General features: G+C 45.5%; 1 protein-coding gene across 1 annotated transcript; it reads right to left on the bottom strand.

Annotated features, from left to right (window-relative positions):
• Positions 1–4,707: 4,707 nt before the first annotated feature.
• Positions 4,708–17,543, bottom strand: fcgbp (Fc gamma binding protein; the record flags this gene model as incomplete). The annotated part of the gene is made up of 16 exons (XM_083648243.1): positions 4,708–4,811; positions 4,919–4,973; positions 7,795–8,081; positions 8,210–8,590; positions 9,169–9,368; positions 9,493–10,063; positions 10,187–10,785; positions 11,369–11,936; positions 12,269–12,867; positions 13,983–14,565; positions 14,652–14,980; positions 15,134–15,275; positions 15,643–15,842; positions 15,965–16,538; positions 16,964–17,305; positions 17,433–17,543. The coding sequence occupies 15 exons, from the start codon at positions 17,541–17,543 to the stop codon at positions 4,964–4,966; spliced, it is 5,496 nt and encodes a 1,831-aa protein (XP_083504369.1). The 3' UTR covers positions 4,708–4,811; positions 4,919–4,963.
• Between the last annotated feature and the right edge of the window lie 2,460 nt (positions 17,544–20,003).

Here is a 20,003-nt window from a genome sequence, read left to right as displayed (position 1 = left end):
CCACTCTTAGTGTATCTATCAACTGTTATTGTATATTGAATTGAAGCTTGGAGTGACATGATTGTTTTAGCCTTGGCTAGGCACTGTAACATAATAACAGGGTCTTATTAGATATGCCGCACATCTTACAGTGACCTTCTGACTGCGGGTAAGAGAAGAGCAGCTATTTCAGGCTCAGAACATGGGGCTTGGCAGTGGAGGGCTGCAAGGCACGGCCAGTGTTGAGTTACTTTCTTACTATCTTTTCTCTCAGGCATCATTCATTAGCATTGGCTTGGCGGCGGGTCAGAGAGCCTACACATGGATCCCGGGTGTCATGACATGAACCAACCAGGCTGTTTTTCCCACAGCTTTCTCTCTACACTATTCTTTGAGTACTCTCTTACACCAGGCCACGCTTCCACAACCCGTCTCTCACTCATGGTAGTACAGGGCCTGCAGTAGTACTGAGCTATTCTAAAAAGAACCAAATCCAATAACCTTGTTTGTTAGCCTTCTGACTGATGTAGTTGAGACAGGAAAAGGAAGTTCAAGCAACACTTGAAATTAACTTGGCTTTTTTTTTTAAGTTGGATTTACATGTCATATGGACACAGCTTGTATTTAAATAAAAGACAAAGATAGGCCATTACATTATAATAAATAATAGGCAAGGTACAGGCCCACCCTGTTGTCCTTTTAGCAATATTTTAACAATGGAAATAGATGATCACTATATCACAGATAACAGGTTCTGATGAGAACCATTGTAAACATGTCTACTCTCTCAAACAAGTTTAGGCTACCGACTCAAGGCCTTATGGTTGCCCATGAATGCCTGTGTTAGATGTGTTTTGGACTTTGTAGTAGAGCGGATAAGCACAATAATTGTGCACATTTTGAAAGAAACGTGAAATTTCACACATAGTTAGGAAATTCGATAAGGTTTATTTTCAGATTGAGAGGGAAGTCAGATTTGACAATAAATCCAAGATGGCCGCCATTTCCCCGGGTCTAATGTAAAAATTTGCACTTTAAAAAAAACGAAATTTCTCACATAGTGAGTGAATACCATAAGGTTTATTGTGAGATGTGGAGGGAAGGCGGATTTGACCTCAAATCCAAGATGGCCACCATTCCCCTGAGTCCAATGTACAAATGTGCTTATAAAGATTGCGCACCTTTTCAGAGACGCATGACATTTCTCACGTAGTGAGTGAATACCATAAGCTTTATTGTCAGATGTGGAGGGAAGGCGGATTTGGTCTCAAATCCAAGATGGCTGCCACTCCCCCAGGTCTAATGTACAAATGTGGTTAGAACACGTGTGCACTGCTTCAAAAAAGCATGAAATTTCTCACATAGTGAGTGAATACCATACGGTTTATGGCCGCCACAAGATGGCCGCCATTCCTCCCTAGTCTAATGTTCAAGTGTGCTCATACCATGATAAAAGTTTCACAAATCTGAAAGTATTTATTGGTGAGAGTGTAGGGTCCCCTTGGTGATCTAGCCCAGATTTGACATGTGTAAATGTAATGGTCTTTGAACTGGACCTGGTTTGATGCGGTCTAGATGCGGAAAAACAATGAAATCTCAGTGAAAATGCTGGCCATCTTGGATTTGAGGTCAAATCTGACTTCCCTCCACATCTGAAAATAAACCTTATGGTATTCACTCACTATCTGATTTGTGAAAACTAAAATAATGTGTGATTTCACTGAGATTTCATTGTTGTTTCTTTCAAAAAAGTGCACGATTCCTCTATTTTTGGGAGCTTATCCGCTATTGCATTTTTGAGGGGGGACTATTGAGTTGGCTTCCATTCAATGTACAATGTAGCTGCTTCATTGATACTTATGTGCAACATTTTTACGTGTAGACTACATGAAAAACAAACAATGTAGCAATTTAGAAAATCTTGCTAAAGGAGTAATAAGCAGCCACAATTTTACAGGTAACTTGGCAGTTGATAAGATAGATACATGTAGCCGCATGACATTTATTTTCTGTTCCACAGCTCCAGACAGACAGATGTTCTGATAACGCTGCTGTGTGATACCGGGAAAAAATCCTGTAGCCTAAATATTGATGCTCGCAGGAGAGGGGATACGAATATACTCTCAATTGAAAATGTTACAAATTGAATCTCCCAAGACTGTGTGGCAAGTTCTGGCAACTAGGCAGCACAGACCATAACGTAACACTGGAAAACACTGTACATATAATGATCTTTCCCCCTTTGTGGGAAAACAGATTTAGTTTGTGCGTCAAAGCGTTGAATTTGAAAAGCACGTCGCTGAACGAGCGGTTTGCTGGAATTAACATGGTCACATGTTCAGAAAGGCATTCATTCAGATGATGTTAGTTGTAAAAGATGGGGGTTGGAAACCGTGTTTGCGGGGAAACGGTTTAAAAAAGATATTGATCGTGCAAGTTAAAGCGCTTCTTTTGAATCCAGTTGGAAATATGCACATTTGTAACCGTCGCACTGGTAGCCTGTATGCAATCTGGGAAATAATTTAAGAAGCATACATTCGTATAGGTAAACTTACCGTGTATAAGTTACCAAATGCTTTTAATAATGACTTTTTCCCCCGCCCGAGTGCGCCAAACCTCTGATGTTTGAAGAAGAGACTTGAAGACAGAACATAAAATGAAAATAACAGATTACAAAGTAATTATTGTTGCATTCTGTGGAGATTTGGCTGCGTTAAGTCAATGCTGCTCCTCTGGTCTTTACTCGTAGCCTCCTGCTTGTAATCTGTCTCAGGAATGAGAGAGAGGAGGGGGTGGGGGTGGGGTGGGGGTGGGGTGCTGGTGTGAGAGTTACACCCCAAAATTAGGCTACCCCAGGCTGCCCTGCTGCACCGAGGTAAACAGCACGGGGAGAGGGAGTGCTACACTAGAGCTACTGTGCAGGGAAATTATTCTCTGTATGTTTGGTGCAAACAATGATACCAAAATATTATTTCACAATGAACTGTAGGCCTAAATCTAGTCACTAGCCTAAATCTAACCTTAAAGAAGAAAACATGATGAGAAAAAAAAAAGTGTAAGAAATATAAACTATTACAAAGAGACACAGTATCAAAACACAGAAAACGGTTGCATTGAATTGTAAATGACAGGCTTATGAGACTGGGTAAAGGTGAACTCCAAGCACAAAACACCATGGTCTTCAACAACACGGTCAGCGAGCTGCAGTTTTCTCTCAGCAGTGAGAACTGGCTTGACCCTAAACACACACCACACTGCCACATTCAGCCAGCCTCCTGTGATATTCCACCAGCAAACAGACGGTCAGAGCCACTTCACATTTGGTAGCCTAGGCAGTTAGTGGTGGTTCTTCTCAACCTTTTTCACATCAAGGACCCCCCTAAACTGACACAAATCACAGTCCCCCATTTGGTCAGATGTTGTCCCAGGCCCCCCCATCTGATAAGATTTGAGCTTTTTTGACAACCCTCCAACTCCTGGCCATGTCTTGCAGGAGCCTAGTGGTCGTTAGGCTGATTGGGTGCACCTGAGACCAGTGCACTTGGGCTTAAGAATACCTTGATCTTCAGTCTCTCTCCCTCCTCACCGATGCACTTTTTGTTATGTTCCGTTTGTTTAATGTAATTTGTGTTGTCTTATTTTCTCTTAGTTTTATAGTTAATAATAAAGTATTCTTTTCACTTTTACTTTGTTGTGACTCCCCTCGTTTCCTAGGCCTAGTGAAAATAAAGTACCATTTTTGATGGGGACCCCGGAAGTTCCCGGACCCCACTTTGAGAACCACTGACCTAGAAGTTACAGAAAGTTAAACAGCCTGACTTGGCTGTTTAACTTAAACAATATTGGTGAATCCAGAAAGCACTTTATTTTTAAGATTTCATAGTTTGGACAAATGTTAGGTCACCCTTGTGTTTTTTTTTTTTTTTACCTTTATTTATACAGGGGGAGTCTCACTGAGAGCAATGCTCTCTTTTTCAGGAGCGCCCTGTTCACATTCACACACACATTCACACCTGGAAGCTGCCCAGTACAACCACAGTCTGATCTGCTGGCCACTGATCAGCTCCACTGGAGCAGTTGGGTTAAGGGCCTTGCTCAAGGGCACCTCAGTGGTGGTAATGAGGGAGGGGCAAGCGCTGCCATTTCACTTTCCCACCCAGATTTATCCTGCCGGTCCCGGGGATTGAACCGACGACCTTCCGGTCACAAGGTCGCTTCTCTTGGTTAGTTTCAGACCGTTTATGGAATTTCATGTTTTTGTAAACTTGCTATCTTTCTCCTCCTACACCAAGGCCCATCGAGTGCTGATAGCTAGTGGCTTGTCAGTTCACACAGGATTCTTCTTTCACTATCTGCCAGCTGTGGTAGATACAGCAGGAGCCCGGCAACATTGTAGCCCTGCAGTTATACATTTATAATTCAGATTGGAAAAACACAGAATGCTGTGTTAGCTGCAAAACATACACATACCATATTGAAAAAAGTGTTTATTGTAAAGAGTAGTTACTGTAACAGTAAGGAGATAGTATTTTGTAAAACGTACACAGGTTCAAAACATTACTGTATAAAGACAAGCTGGACAAGTTCGTTTTGACAGCTGATTATGCTCAGCTTCTGAGTGTTGTGGAACGCAGACACAGACACAGAGAGGCTATGCTTTCTTACTCCACTAGATGGAGTTGTTGGTTAAATGATACAGATCAAGTTCACAAGTCCTGTATCTATTGCTGAAAAGTGAACCAGGGGGAATTGCAAGAATCAAGAGAAATGCAGAAGGGTAATAGCTAATATTACTGTAAACAACTTCAGTTGACGACTTCACAATCTTCATCCTGTTTAATGAGGGCAAAAACAAGGATTTCAGTTACATGTGGCCCCTTGATTGAGCGGGAAATATCACTCCGTTGTTTTTGGAAGAAAATGGACTGTTATTTTTTACCTGCTGTGCACCAGAAGCTTTTCTATCACCAAAGATTCAACACCTCTACAGGTTGCTGGAATATAAAAGAGAAAGAGTGTGGTCACAGTGAAGTCACGTTCACTCAGGCAGAATAAAGGGATTACAAACAACACTTTTGGTAACTGCTGTTTTTAAAGGCCCATGCAAACACTCAGGGGCAAAACTGTGGCTCCAAGACAATAGAACCAAACACCTAAGCGCTCCCTAGCTTGTGTTTTTAGTGTATTGATGAGGAAAAAACTCCCTAAAAGGCATCGGCACTGTCTGGAGGCAGAGGAAAGGTGATGCACAAAAGTTCATTCTCTAAGGGACTGACTTGAGGCTGGTGCACAGCACTGAAGATGAGGCCTCAAATTAATATTGCACCCAGATGAGACTTAACTGTCCTTGGATGACAAGGAGCGATTGGATTGCAAGCTTGGTAGGTTTTGATGGCCCTGCCTGTCGCAGCCTCACCTGCTTTTTAATCAGTAACTACCATAGGGGATTCTCTGGCATTTCTTAATTAAATTGGACCAAATGCAATTAAAAACCACACTCCCATTCCCTTAAAAGGGCTCTGCGGAGTCCTTGTTTAGTTCTTGCTGTTAAGAGAATAAGCGGTTGAATGGTCATAGCACCGTGCCGTCTCTCGCTGATCTGCGCCTGATCATTTCAGTGGCCAAATTAAGTTTGCAGTTTGCATAATAAAGGGCAAGATAGAGTTCAAGATTAAAACGCCTGTTTTAACGAGAATTTAAGATTAAAAGCACAGGAGGAGGAGGAAGCAAAGTGGTTGTGGTATTACAGCAATGACACGTAACATCAGCAGTCACACAGTTATTACAATGTAGTGATTATGAGGGGAAGGGGGGACAGCAAGTCCCTAGAATTTATTTGTTTTCTTTCATGCAGATCTGACTATTTCTGACAAGCACCCCTATCCCACAAAGACCAGTTTATTGTATGTAAATAAAAAAGGCAAATCCAATGCTCTTCATAAGATTAAAAAGCTTTAATTAAAATAATAGTTCATAATAGAACAGATCAAATCAAGCCAACATGTTTAAGCCAAACATGGCCTTGGTTAGGGTGTAACAATGAAGCAGTTCACATCACATAGCGTATAAAACGTAGTATGACATCAGTCACATGACAGTCAGCTGGTGAGGAAGTAGGCTCTTAACAACGATGCATGTCATGTGAACACAATACACGCACACAATATACAAATCAAATCAATCTATAGAAAATAAATCATATCAATAGCGTCATTCAAACCCGGAAACGCCATAGCCTGGAGCTTATGGATCCAGCGGCTCTCTTTTTGGTTGAGTGTTCTCTCTCTCTCTCTATCCTCTGCGACATGAACTATACCGAAAGCTGTGAAAGAGACAGAGTCACCATTGTGAGGGTCCTTAAAGTATGTCACAATAGCATCATCACAATTACCAGTTTTGACAACATATTTATGTTCAGCCAAATTATCATGAAGATGTCGTTTTAGTACGTCCCACAAAGAACAAGAAAGTAGATATAACGTGTATTCTTACAGTTAATACAATGCCTAGCGGTTTAGCGGTAGCCCTAGTGGTATATAGCTGTTGTGTTCCTGGGTGGGTAAAAGCGTTTGATTACACTACAACAGGCATGTCCAAAGTCCGGCCCGGGGGCCAGATGCGTCCCTTTGAGCGATCTTAAGTGGCCCTCGGCTTGTCTCTCAAAATGCATCTTGCCCTCCACAAAGTATTGGTTAATCAAGCAAGTTCAATTCACATTTTTCCCGTTCACCCAACGATGACAGCACTATCATACAGTTTGTAGACAAGCACCAAGTAGGAACAACACAGGCAGAACTAATGTTTTCAGATGGTAAACAAAATCCTTAGAGTACAATTGTATTGTATCTGATTTATTTATTTGTTTTTATAACCCATATGATGCGAGAAGCAGCTGGCTGCATGCCCCCCCCCCCCCCCGGTAATGTCACATGATCTCATCTGGCCCCCATTCAAAAATGTTTGGACACCCCTGCACTACAATGTCACATTGTTTACAATGGCCACACTTAAAGGTAGCCTAGGTAAACCCAGCCCCCACGTGACCTGCTCTCTCAGTTCCCAGTCACTAGCATAGTGCACATAGTGACTGCAGGTCTGAGAGCAGGTCACGTGGGGGATGGGTTTACCCAGGCTAACTTAAAGGTACCACTGGGTACCTAAGCCACGTGACTTGTTTAACAGGTAGGTGACTATGCACCAGTGCATCACCAAGGGTAGGAGCTCTCCAGAAAGAACAGAACAGAACTAAGGTTCATATCATGAGCCTACTTGCTCACCAGCCGATTGTCAGTGACTGATGTCAACCTATTGTATGTTCTATATCAGTGATACTCAACTTGCAGCCCGGGGGCCACATGCGGCCCGCGACAGGGTGCAGAGTGGCCCCCCCGACCATTTTCTAATAATTTCACGTTAGTTTTCATTGTGAATTAGAATCTAATTCACAATAATAAAACTAACGTGAAATAAAGTTTGACAGCTCCAGCAATCCGTTACAGAGAAATCTATACAGTGTTGTTTGTTTATTAACTGGCCCCTGGCCTCCTATCATTTCACAAAAGTGGCCCCCGGGCAAAGCAAGATGAGCCTGTTGATGAAAGCATTCTAATCTCATGAAGGATGCATTGGATTCTTTTTGATTTTTTCTTGCATTTCCCAATTTTCTGACCTAAGAGCACCTTCTTACAACTTTGCTTCACCTGCCTAGTCCTGTTAATAAGCAGCTTATTGTGTTGGCGTAACACCAAATATAGTGATGTATTTTTGCCCATTACATTTCTATAGAACATAATGCTGTGCTTTTCAGATACTCACCATGTAGAGAAGTCCTCAGCCATCCAAGAGCCAACAACCGCAGACACATAAGTGGTGGTTTTCCCATCTGCAGTCCTCATGTCATCTTTGGAGTCGTCATTGTTGTTTCCACAGGCACCACACAGTTGACCGGATAGGTGAGCGTCAACAGTGACGGTGACCTCCTGTGAAATGGAGTAGGTTACCCGCACAGCAGATGCCCTTTCAATGATCACAGCTTGGTCCGCGATCTGGACAGATATGTCACTGGTCAGTTTGCTGGGAAGAGACACCTTCCTGCCATTTACCTGGACAGAGGAAGAAAACAAACACAAAGCCCAATAAAGATGATGGAATCACAAATCGTGTATATATGAATATCAAAAAGTTTATTGTCATCTTCCAACACAAACTATTCTCCCCCAGCCCCTCTCACCCAGGTGACATGTTGGCTGGTCACAGTGACGGTGGTGTCATTGAAGAACACATAGACGGTGGCCACACTGGGAGATGCGCCTTTACCGCAGACCCTGACGTCCACAACGACACGGAACCACAGGGAAGCAGTCTGATCGCACAGAGATGCCGCCTCAAACGCGCCGAGAGCGCCTGCGGCTCCGGACACGCCATCAAAGGAGATGAGGTGGGCAGTGGCACTGACCTTGCAGTGGCTCTGCTTGGCTTGACAACCTCTGACCCCATCTCTTACACTGCAAACATCCCCACTGGCACAGAGCAGCTCTTCACACTTCACCAGCCCCGAGGCCTGGCACACACACTTGGACTTACAGTCTTTGTTCACCACCACTTGGCCCGCCTGGAAACATAAATTGTATTGTGTTAAAAATAAAAATTATTTCAAAAGAATGTCAAAAAGGGCCTTTCTGTGTGGAGTTTGCATGTTCTCCCCGTGCCCCCTAGGGGTTTCCTTCATATAGGAACCCCACACCAAAACATGCAATATCCTGGTCACTGAAGTGGTGCTTCCTCTGGTCGTTAGGGGCGCCTGTTCGGAGGGAGGGGAACTCGTTGGAATAGCGTGATCCTCCCACGTGCTATGTCCTACCGGTGAAGCTTCCCCTGTCAGGTGAAAAGAAGCGGCTGGCTACTGCCCATGTCTCGGAGGAAGCATGGAGCCAGTTTCAGCTCTCCCCAGATTGGCAGAGGGTGGAGCAGCAACCAGGATAAATACATTAAAATTAGCACTAACGGAGGATAAAAATGGGGGGGGGGGGCAATTGGCAAATTGTGTCTGTAGGAACGTCTGACCAAGACAGAAGTAGCACTGCTGGGACTTGAACTCGGGTCATAATTATGCCAATTGTACCGTTATTCCATTTCTTCACATTACCCATGTATAACAACAGTTTAAAATGGATTTGAGCGCAGTCTCACCGTCAGGTATCTGCCATCATGGATGCACCCACAGTTGTCCAAGGGAACACACTGACTGCCATCAGAAACAAAGCCTGCGTCACACTGGCATCCCTCAAAGCAGCTGTCAGAACAGCTAATGGGGTAGATAAGGCTGGCACAGGACCTCCCACAAGTGTCAGCACACAACTCATAGTGGCTGTTGGCAGAACAGGTAGCAGCTGCAGGGGAAGAAGGTATTTGTAAGACACACCTAGATTAAACAAATAGTATAAAACATAACAAAAATATTGACAATTCTTTAGCAGTGGATTGAAATAAGTGTTGTGTGTGTGTTGAACTCACGGCAGAAGGAGTTGCTCCTCCATGGCTGGATCTGAACCCCGGTGTTCTGGCAGGCCAGAACGTAGCCCTGGACACTGTCACACAGGGTGTCTTTGTCCCCTCCCAGGGCGCAAACATCAAACACACAGTCGGAAACATATGGCGCTGGGTCCACCTTACTGTGGCAAGCTTTGAAAGGCCCGTCAGGAGCACTGATGATGCCACAGGAGGCAGATTTGCTGTACAGGGCAGCCTTGGCCTTGTCACATACCGGGCACTGCCCCCCACAGCCCCCATCACACACCCGCCCGGGCAGGTCCAGCGCCCACGCCTTCCCAAAGTCGTCCACCTTGTTCGTATTTCTGCCACCAGGAAGTGCGAAGTCATCGCGGGGGTTCTCGTTGTAGTTGCCACAAAGGCCACACATCTTACGCTGGTATGTGGATGGTATGATCACCTCGACGTAGTAGACAGTGTCATAGAGGACTTTCAGGCCAAAATCGGTCCGGAGGATTATGTTACGACCCTCCTGGGTGACTGTGACACGGCCGTTATCCAGGTTGAGAGGAAGATTCAACTCCTCCTCGTCCACCTGGACATAGGAGGCGGGAGAACAGAATCAGTGTGACACATGTTTCTGTGAATATGTAAAGTATGTAAAAAAAACACACACACACAATCACAGAAGTGAGTTGGAAAAAAATGATTAACTCACAATGACTTTCCATGCCGTTCTCTGCTGGATGTAAATGACGTAATCGTAGACTGTCACTGCAACCGACTTGGTGACAGCGACTCTTCCATTTCCATACTTCTCGTTCCCCTGAGTTATGGTGAATGGTGTCAGCTGGCTTTTGACGCCGTCGCACACTTTGGCCAAGGTATAGACGCAGGTACCCTGGAAATCAAACCTCCGGCCATCAAAGGAAGTGTAATGCGGGTCACCGGAAGCCACGCACTTGCCTTGTCCCTCAGGGTGGCAACCTTTGACTCCCTTCACAAGCTTACAGGCCTCTCCTGGACCACACTTGGTCTTTTGGCAGGACACGGCACCATTTTCTCCGCAGGTGCACTGCTCCACGCACTTGGCCTCTGGGTAGAAGACCTCTCCCTTCCTATAGTACTGACCACCGTAGGAGCAGCCACAGTGTCCAACAGGCACGCACACATCCCCGCTCAGCAGGTAGCCACTGTCACACAGGCAGGCCTCTGTACAGGGCCTGCGGCAGGCGCTAATGGAGGTCAAGCTGGCACAGGTGGTAGGGCAAGCCGAGGCACACAGAGTATAATGGCTGTTAGTGGGACACACCATTGCTGTGGAACAGAGAGGGGGGGGGGGGGGGGGGGGAGAAGAATGAATGGTAAAGGATGGGAGAGGCATTTAGTGCTGGGAGATTAGTTTATGCATTTTAAAGGTAAAAGGTTATGTGACGATAACTTTCTTGAAATAGATTGAGGCAAAGTGACCGCCGCCTACTTCCTGCTTCAGTACTGTACCAGAGATTTTCATCCGCCATTTATTTTCCCATACACATTTAGTAAAATGCGTATAAAATAGTTTTACTGGTTCAAACCAAACGCTACAGATCTATTTAGAAACAGGAGAGATCGCGTAACATTTCACTGGGACCAAAACGTAAAAAGAAAATGCGGGTTTAAAGAAAACTTTTTTTGATGTTGTTTTTTTAAGTTTTGGTCCGAGTGAAATGTTCTATGGTCTCTCCCGATTATAGCGTTAGCTGAACCGTTTGGTTCGACGAAGTACAACTATTTTATAAGCATTTTACGAAATGTCTATGGGAAAATAAATGGCGGATGAAAATCTCTGGTACAGTGCTGAAGCAGGAAGTGACGTTCCACTTTGCCTCTCTATATGAAAACACAGACCGGGACTTACGACAGAAGCTGTCTGACCGCCAGGAGTGGATGGTGACCCCGAGGGCCTGGCAGGCCGAGACATAGACTCCCACGGCATCGCAAACGGAACCCTGGTGACCGCGATACTGACAGGCATCGTACACGCAGTCGTCCAGGTAGGGAGCGGGGTCCACGCGGCTGTGACACTTCCCGAAAGGCCCTTTCTTGTCTGCGATAATTCCGCAGTACTTCTGGGCACTGTACACTTTCCTCTGGGAGTCTGAGCAGCCATCGCACCCTGGCCCCCGGCAGACCGACGAGCAGCCTGGCACCAGCGCCACCTGCCAACTCTCCCCCAGCTCGGTGACATCGGCGGCGGCCTGACCCTTCCGCATGACCAGGTCATCCTGAGGCTTCCCGTTGTAGTTGCCGCACAGGCCGCAGACTGCCCCCTGGTAGTTGCTGAGCAGAGTAACAGTCACCCGACTACCCCAGTCAAAGGTCACGGTGATACCGGACGCTGTCTCCACTACAGCCGTCCGGCCACTGCGATACACATTCAGCTGGCCGTTGTAGTCCAACGGCAAGGAAACCAGCTGTCCAATGAGCTGCAGAGCAGAGAACGAGAGGGGGAGGAATATTTATAGGAGATTATAGATTTAATAATTCTCCAGCGCTGGCTAATCCATTCTAATGCGCAGTTAAGGCTTAGTTTAATTAAGTACGCCTGGATCACAAATTCTAATGTGTAATTAAATATATATGTGAAAGAGCACCGGGGATAGCAGAATTAGCACAATGACGGAAGGCATTATCACCGAGGCTCAGAATATCTGTCCTGTTTTTAGGTTTAATACTGTAACTATCCTTTCCCTCCATAAAGTTACCCATTCAGTCTTCATCAAAGCAGCCCTAGCCATACCTCCCTCTTCACACTTACCAGGACCTTGAAGGGGTACTCTCTGCTGATGGTGAGGGAGACCCCGTAGATGGTGACGGTGACAGTCTTGGTGTAGGATACCCTCTGGCTTCCCCGGTGGTCGTTGGCCACAGTCACCTTGAACGGCTCTAGCCCGGCTTGCTCAGAGCACAGTGCCACCAGCTGATAGATACATGTGCCCTGGAAATCAAACCTCCGCCCGTCAAATGTCCGGTAGTGCGGGTCGCCAGAGGCCGTACACTCGGCGTAACCCATTGGTCGGCACGTGCGCTCCCCGTCCACAAGGTCGCACTTCTCATTGGCGGAGCAAGAAGCCTCTCGGCACGTCACCATGCCCAGTGTGCTGTCACACTCACATAGGCGACCGCATGCCTCGTAATGCCAGAAGCGCTGACCTGACTTGTAGTAGCGGCCCTGATAGGAGCAACCGCATGTTTGAGCAGGCACACAGACACCGGCGCTGAGGACATAACCCTTATCACACACACAGGTGTCCACACAGGCGCCGGGACAGGTCAGCCGCTGCTCGGGGAAGGGGCAGGATGCCTGGCATGGGCTAGTGCAGTCCTCATAGTGGCTGTGCGGCTGACAGTTCATCGCTGGATCAAAGAAGAGCACATTTTAAATTCAAAGACCATTAACACATTGACTGCCAGCCGTTTTTTTTTTACTGTAGGTAGCTTCTGCCAGGCCTTTTTTTGAGGATTCTGGCTCATTTTACAAGAGCCGAGCATAATTTTCTGGTTGGACTTTGTGAACACAAAGTTCAGAAAAGTACTAATAGAATGTGTGCTTTCTCTGTCTAAAAGAGTTAGTTTGTAGAGTTAGTAGTTATGTAGATATTAGCCGTTGAGTACAGCATGGTTTCAGCGTCTGGAAATTTATTCAGAGATAAATGGCTTTTTGTGAAATTCGATAGAAAAGTCACTTTAACCATTCATTTTTGGCATCAGTAAGACCGTCAGACATTCTAAACAATAGTTTTGAACAGTAATTTCCTCCATAACAACAGGAAACACCCCTCTCATTCAAACTCCTCCCTCCGTGTGTCTTCTCCTCCTTCCTCCTGGCTCTACAGCGGGCGTGTCAGAAGCGCGTTGCTGCTGCCTGCCTGCCTGCCTGCGTGCCTGCCTGCCTGCGTGCGGACGCTCCTTGTGCGAGTCAAGATGGGCCGGGGAATGCGTGGGCGATGGGCAGATGTTGATTCTGGCCTTTCTGAGGTGTTTCAAAGTGTGTTTCACCTATAATCTATTTTGCAAATCGCTCTCCGCTCTCTGTGTGCTGCTGCCTGCGCGGTCGCTCTCGGGCAAGACAAGTGTGGATTACTGTAAAATCGCCTCGCCATTTCCTTGAATGGCTTGCTCCCGCGGCAGTTTTTTCTTTGATTTCGCTCGTCTGGGGGAGCACTGTCAACACTTAGTGGGTCGGTAAAATAGATTATACACATTCAATACCTCCAATAATTGTATAGGAGACGTAAAAGGGATTGATCAACGCCCCACCGTCAAAAAAAAAAAACGATTTTTTTGACGTATCAATACGTCGCTGGCAGTCTACGGTTGGATTCTGCTTGACGTATCAATACGTCGTTGGCAGTTAACGTGTTAAGCAAAAAAAAAAAAAAAAGGTACTGTACTTCAATTATTTATTGACTGAAATATGTATTTTTGATGGATTCAAAAGTTCAAATAGTTTTGCACAGTCCGATACTTACGGCAGCCAAACTCTTTCCGCCAACCCTTGATTCTAATGCCTTCCTCGCGACACTGCTCAGTGTAAGAGGCCAGCGCCTGGCACAGCATCCTCTTGTCTCCATGATTCAAACACATGTCGTACACACAGCTGTCCATGAAGGCCCGGGGGTCCAATTTTGCGTGACACCTCCGGAACACACTCTTGGTCTTGTCTGTGAGGGCCTCGCAGGCGGCCTCCGTCTCGTACAGCTTACGTTGATCATCGTCACATGTGGGGCAGCTTCCCTCGCATGTGTTCCAGCATGGAGAGGCCTCGTCCTGGTCAGCCGTTTGCCAGCTCTTGCCCCACTCCGTCACTACGCCCACAGCTTGGCCCGCTGGGGTCTGCAGCTCATCACGCCGGTCGCCGTTGAAGTTGCCACACAGACCGCACACTTTGCCGTAGTAACTGCTCGGTAGCTGGATGACCAGTTTCCAGTTCCAGTCGTAGGTGACACGTAGGCCGAAGTCTGTCTGCACCACTGCAGTGTGACCACGCTGGGATACGGACACCTCGTCCTCCTCGCCTAGTTGTAGAGGTAGATTCAGCATCTCCCCGTTCATCTGAGGGAAATGGATCAGACTATAAAAAACACTACAGGTCAAATATATTGTAACCTTTCAGGCCAGAAGCTCAGCTCAACCCTTACCGTGACGCGACCAATTTGGTTCTTGCGTATGGTGATGGTGAACCCGTATACGGTCACGTCTACCTCCCTGACGTAGGAAACGGCGGTGTTCCCTCGGTTATCATTCCTCTCAGTGACTGAGAAGGGAACTAGGCCAGTCAGGTTCCCACAGGTTGTGGAGATGGTGTACCTGCAGGTGCCCTGGAAGTCGTAGTTGTGACCATCAAACGTATGGTAGTGGGGGTCGCCCCAGGCCCAGCAGGTGCCCATGTACTCGGGGACACACACAGCCTCACCCTTCCTGATACGACACGTCTCCTTGACACGGCAGTTGGCATCTTTGCAAGGATCTACACAGGTTAAACACAAAAATGACAATTGTACAGATATTAAAGTATTTACCATCTATGGATGATATTGTTATCAATTATATCGCTTATTTTGACAGTTTGAGGGCACTCAGTTACTCAGGGATGAGTTAATAATATATGTTTGTGCCTTGCCTGTGTTGTAACATGCTCTGATTCCTTTCCTGACCATGCATTTGGTGTTTTTGGGGCAGGAGTGACCTTCACAGACCAGGCCCTTCGCTGGATCACAAGTGCACTTTTTGTTACAGTCCTCTTCATACACCACTTCACCAGGCTGTGTTCCATTATACAGGGGAAATTACAGGATAACAAGTGGCTCATCTTATTTCACACTTATTCCACTTGCAAGGACAGGCAAGGACAAAATGTAGACAGTCTTCTGAATAACTCCCAGGGGGAATTGTCAGTGCACATGTCAATGATCAATGTGATTGTCTACCACTGTGGAAATTTGCCTTGGGCTATACATAATATCAAAAAAATCTACTGTAATATATAAAACACAATATATAAATCAAACAATAGTACAAATGTATGCATGAGAGCAATGAAGTCACTCATCCTCTTCTGAAGCTCTCTCCTTAACATATATGATGTATGGAATGACTTTTTTTTTAATAGACAGAGGTGTTTAACTATACCGTGTAAGTCTTTCCATTGTCATAGCAACCACACTGACTCTCCTTAACACAGGTCTGTCCATTGAATAAGCAGCCATCGTCACAGTCACAGCCTTCTGTGCAGCTGGTGGAGCACTCGACCATCTCCTGCAGGCCTGGGCAGGCTGAGGAGCAGGCATCTGAACACACCTCATAGTGACTATTGGCTGGGCACTTCATGGCTGAGATCAATAATCAGGAGATAGAGAAAGATGAGATTATAAACCATTGTGTAGACATAAGATTCAACTCCAACAAGAATCATTGTTTTCATTATGGAAGTTAATTTCTCCTTGTCACTCACGACAGAATGACGGCGTCCTCCAGTTGTTGACGTCCACTCCTGCCATGTGACAGTTGAGGGCATAGGCAGCCACACTGTCACACAGGACCTCTCCATCCCCGTTGGAAGCGCACACGTCAAACACACAGTCGTTAAAGTAGGGCCGCGGGTCCAGCTTACTGTGGCATGGTGCAAAGGGACCTTTGGGCGCTGCGACAACACCACAGTAAGTGGGCTTTATGAACACAGTCTTTCGAGCTAGGTCACACTTGGGACAGTTGTTCCCTTCACAGCCGTTATCACACACCACACCAGGGTTGGTGACCTTCCATGATTTCCCAAACACATTCACGTTTTTGGTGAGCCGACGGTTGGACATCTGGAAGTCGTCTCTGCGGTTACCGTTGAAGTTTCCACACAGGCCGCAGGTCTTTCCACGGTAGTTACCAGGTACTGTGACCCTGACGTGGTAAACCCGATCATAGGTGACAAGCAGGCCAAAGTCTGTGATGAGAACATAACGGACTCCCTCCTGATAGACCTTCACTGCCCCATCATTCAGACTCAGAGGGAGGTGGTTGAACTCTCCATTCACCTGAAAGAAAGGCACAGGTCTTGTTTAAAGGAGTTCACCCAAAAATGAAAATTCAGTATCTACTCATCCACATGTTGGCCACCCAAATGGCTGTTTTTTTTTTTTTTTTTTTTTTTTTTGGGTGACATTTTTTAGTCCACAAAACATCATAAGGTTGAGAAGATAATGACAGAATTTTCATATTTGGGTGAACTTATCCTTTAAAATAAAAAGATAATATCAAGAATATTAAAAATCTGTTTATCTGGCTTGCATTACATCTCTTAGACATTTTCTGCTATATATCTTCCACTGCACGATAAAAGCACTAGATATGATTTAATGTATTAATAAAATGATGATTATTATGTTATTATTATTATTATTAATAATTATTATTACTACGTGCTGATATAGAGCTTTGTTCAACAGGTGTCTTTGCTCACCAGAACTCCGGACATCTTGTTCCTCATGATGACAGTGAAGCCGTAGACCTGCAGGGCCACCAGCTTGGTGACAGACACCTTCCTGTGCTTCCTCATCCGGTTCCACTGCACATTCTCCACCTGAACTGAGAAGGCCACCAGGTGGGTGCCTTCCAGACCACAGCTCTTGGTGAGTGTGTATGTACAGGTGCCCTGGAAATCGAACCTTAGCCCATCAAAAGAGCGATAATGGGGGTCACCAGAGACGTGGCACACACCCTTACCAACAGGGTGGCATTTCTGGGTGCCGTTCTCCACCTTACACTTCTCATTAGGGCCACAGGAGAACTTCTTACACTCAACCTATTCAAAACAAGATGTTCAGAAATAAGGATAATGTTGCTATGCGTCATATTTACACTGATATAGTATCAACCCATTCTAATATTCATTACCTCTCCATCCTGTTTGCACTTGCACTCCTCCTCACACTTCCCTTTGGGATAAAACACTTGGCCGACGCGGTAGTAATGGTCATCATAGAGGCAGCCACACTGTGAGAAAGGCACACAGCTATCTCCACTGAGGATGTATCCCTCATCACAGGAACAGCCCTCTTCACAGTGGGCCTGGCAACTCCGTGGAGCGGACAGAGTTTGGCAAGTGGCAGGACAGGCAGGCGAACACACTTCGTAGTGGCTGTGGAGTGGACATTCCGCAGCTGTAGACAGAAACATTAATTAAAGGTGAGGTGATGTTATTACCATTGTAAATTGAAAGCTAGGAGACATATTCAATTTAGAATGCATAATGTAGGAAGGGTTTGTAAAGCTACTACTCTGAAAACACCTTGCCAAGCGTGGCTAGAAAGGGGCTAGACTCACAGAGCAGTTTAAATAAAAAATTATGTCGTTCTTTAAATTGATTGACCTTCTGGTGGAAGCAGAAAGACAATGCAATCAATCCTTATTTTACACATAGTCCCAGTTGTATTATGCGTGATGTCAAATGTTTGGTATTTGTATCATTAATATGTCATGAACAAAATTTGTATCGTTAATATGTCATGTGTGCCTAAGAAATACTTTAATAGCTAAGTTCACTATACCTGGCTGTATACATTGTGCTGGGGCACCATAACCAGTCATATGGGCAACTCCTATACTGTAGACAGCAAAGCGGGACCCAGAGCCGGACATGATGTGTCTGTTGCTAGATGTCTGTTGACTCAGCTCATAGGACACCTCTGCCCAGGAGAGATCTGTCCCTGAAACGTGTCTCCACTTGACAGTACGGGGCAGGGTTGCACCATCAATGCGCAGCTCTACCAATGCACTGTTTTTAGCCACAACCAGGGCTTTGTTATTGAAGCCCTCCTGAGCTTCTAGGGCGTATGAGGAGCAGAAGCGGTTGGTGGGCAGGACGGTCATCAAGAAAGGGTCATAGTACTCGAGTACACCGTTGAATAAGAGAAGGACCTGAATGCCATGGTCGGCCCGAATGGACATAGCCTCGGGATGGCGTATGCTGATGTCCTTTGAGTCTCCCCTCTTCAAATTCAAAATCTCTTCACGCTTCCCCTTCTGGACAGTGACTCGGGTGGGCTGGGAGGCCTGGATGTAGACATTGTCATATTTCGTCTGGAAGCTCACGGGAGGCACAACAAAGTCGGATCCCCAGCGGCTGACTGGCAGCAGCTGCTCAAAAACATGGTTGCACATAGAGAAGCGTTTTGTGCAGGTGTGGCCTGTGAAGACAGCGACGGGCTGCTGAGAGGCAACTCTAGAGCCAGAAAGACAAGAAGTACTCTGGAGCTGCACACTCTCATAGGGCTGGAGATCAATTACCATCCGGCTGCCAGAGGTATAGACACGACGTTGGAACTTAATGGCACCACTTGGGAAGACTTCTACTGTGTTCTTCTGCTTTCCATTGATCACAGAGAATTCTTTAAAGGTGCCTTTGCTAGAATCTAAAGGTGTAAAGACGAAGTACTCTGTGCCCCACTCAGTGACAGGATATACCACAGAGGTGTCTGCTGTGGCCTTCTTGTAGCTTAAGCAGGATACAGTCACGTGTGCTGACGCCTCGATTCGCACCACTTCGGAGGACTTCCGGGAGCGGTACATCTCAACACGAGTAGGAACACTGATGGTGACGCCCTCCCCAGCCTTCACAGTTTTCTCCTGCTTGAAGCGTATCCGGGGTACTTTCACCGTCACTTTAGCATCGGTCTGGAGGGCACTGATGTAAAGCTGGAAGCGAGGGCTATCGTAACCTGGTTTATAATTCTGCATGAAGACAACGGCAAACTCCCGCCCTGACCAGTCCGCACAAGATGGACCTGTCAGACAAGACAAAGAGCAGGGAAGCATATGAAAAAAGATAAATATACATACATACATACATACATACATACATTATATATATATATATATATATATATATATATATATATATATATATATATATATATATATATATATATATATATATAATATATATATATATATATATACACTTGAATATATATTTAAAATTAAGAAAATAACCATTATTTTTTTAATTGTATTTTTGATGTTCCTGCAACCGACCAGCACCTAATCGCACTGGCTGTGCGTGGGGATCCTCTTTACTATTCAAGTTACCAAAATGTAGGTAGTCAAGTACAAAACACTGCTTCTCAAAGCTCATGTAAGAATATAATACGTCAAAACGCATTAGGAAACGAATAGGACAAATTTTGTGCCAAGATAATCGAAAGGATTCACAGACTGGAAATACAAAACTTGGCTTGAGACTTCTTGGATTGCATTCACAGTACAAAGAAACAATATGACACTGCAAGAAAATACGTTCACTGTACTTCAGAGTTAAAAAAGAAGGATGACTGCCATTCTATAATGGATGGATTCCTTTTTTCCTTGATAACAGTTGTGAGAGTTTTACACTCAGGAATAGTCACTTGGCTGCTTCTCAGCAGCACTCAATAAGTCACTTATGCAGACAATACAATTGCATAATGGAAGTCTCATCAATATCTGTGCGTTTGCTGTGGCAA

The sequence above is a fragment of the Poromitra crassiceps genome (assembly GCF_964638095.1).
Source record: "Poromitra crassiceps genome assembly, chromosome: 1".
NCBI lineage: Eukaryota > Metazoa > Chordata > Actinopteri > Beryciformes > Melamphaidae > Poromitra > Poromitra crassiceps.
Note: the sequence above shows the minus strand (reverse complement) of the source record. Positions and strands in the feature narration are given on the sequence as shown.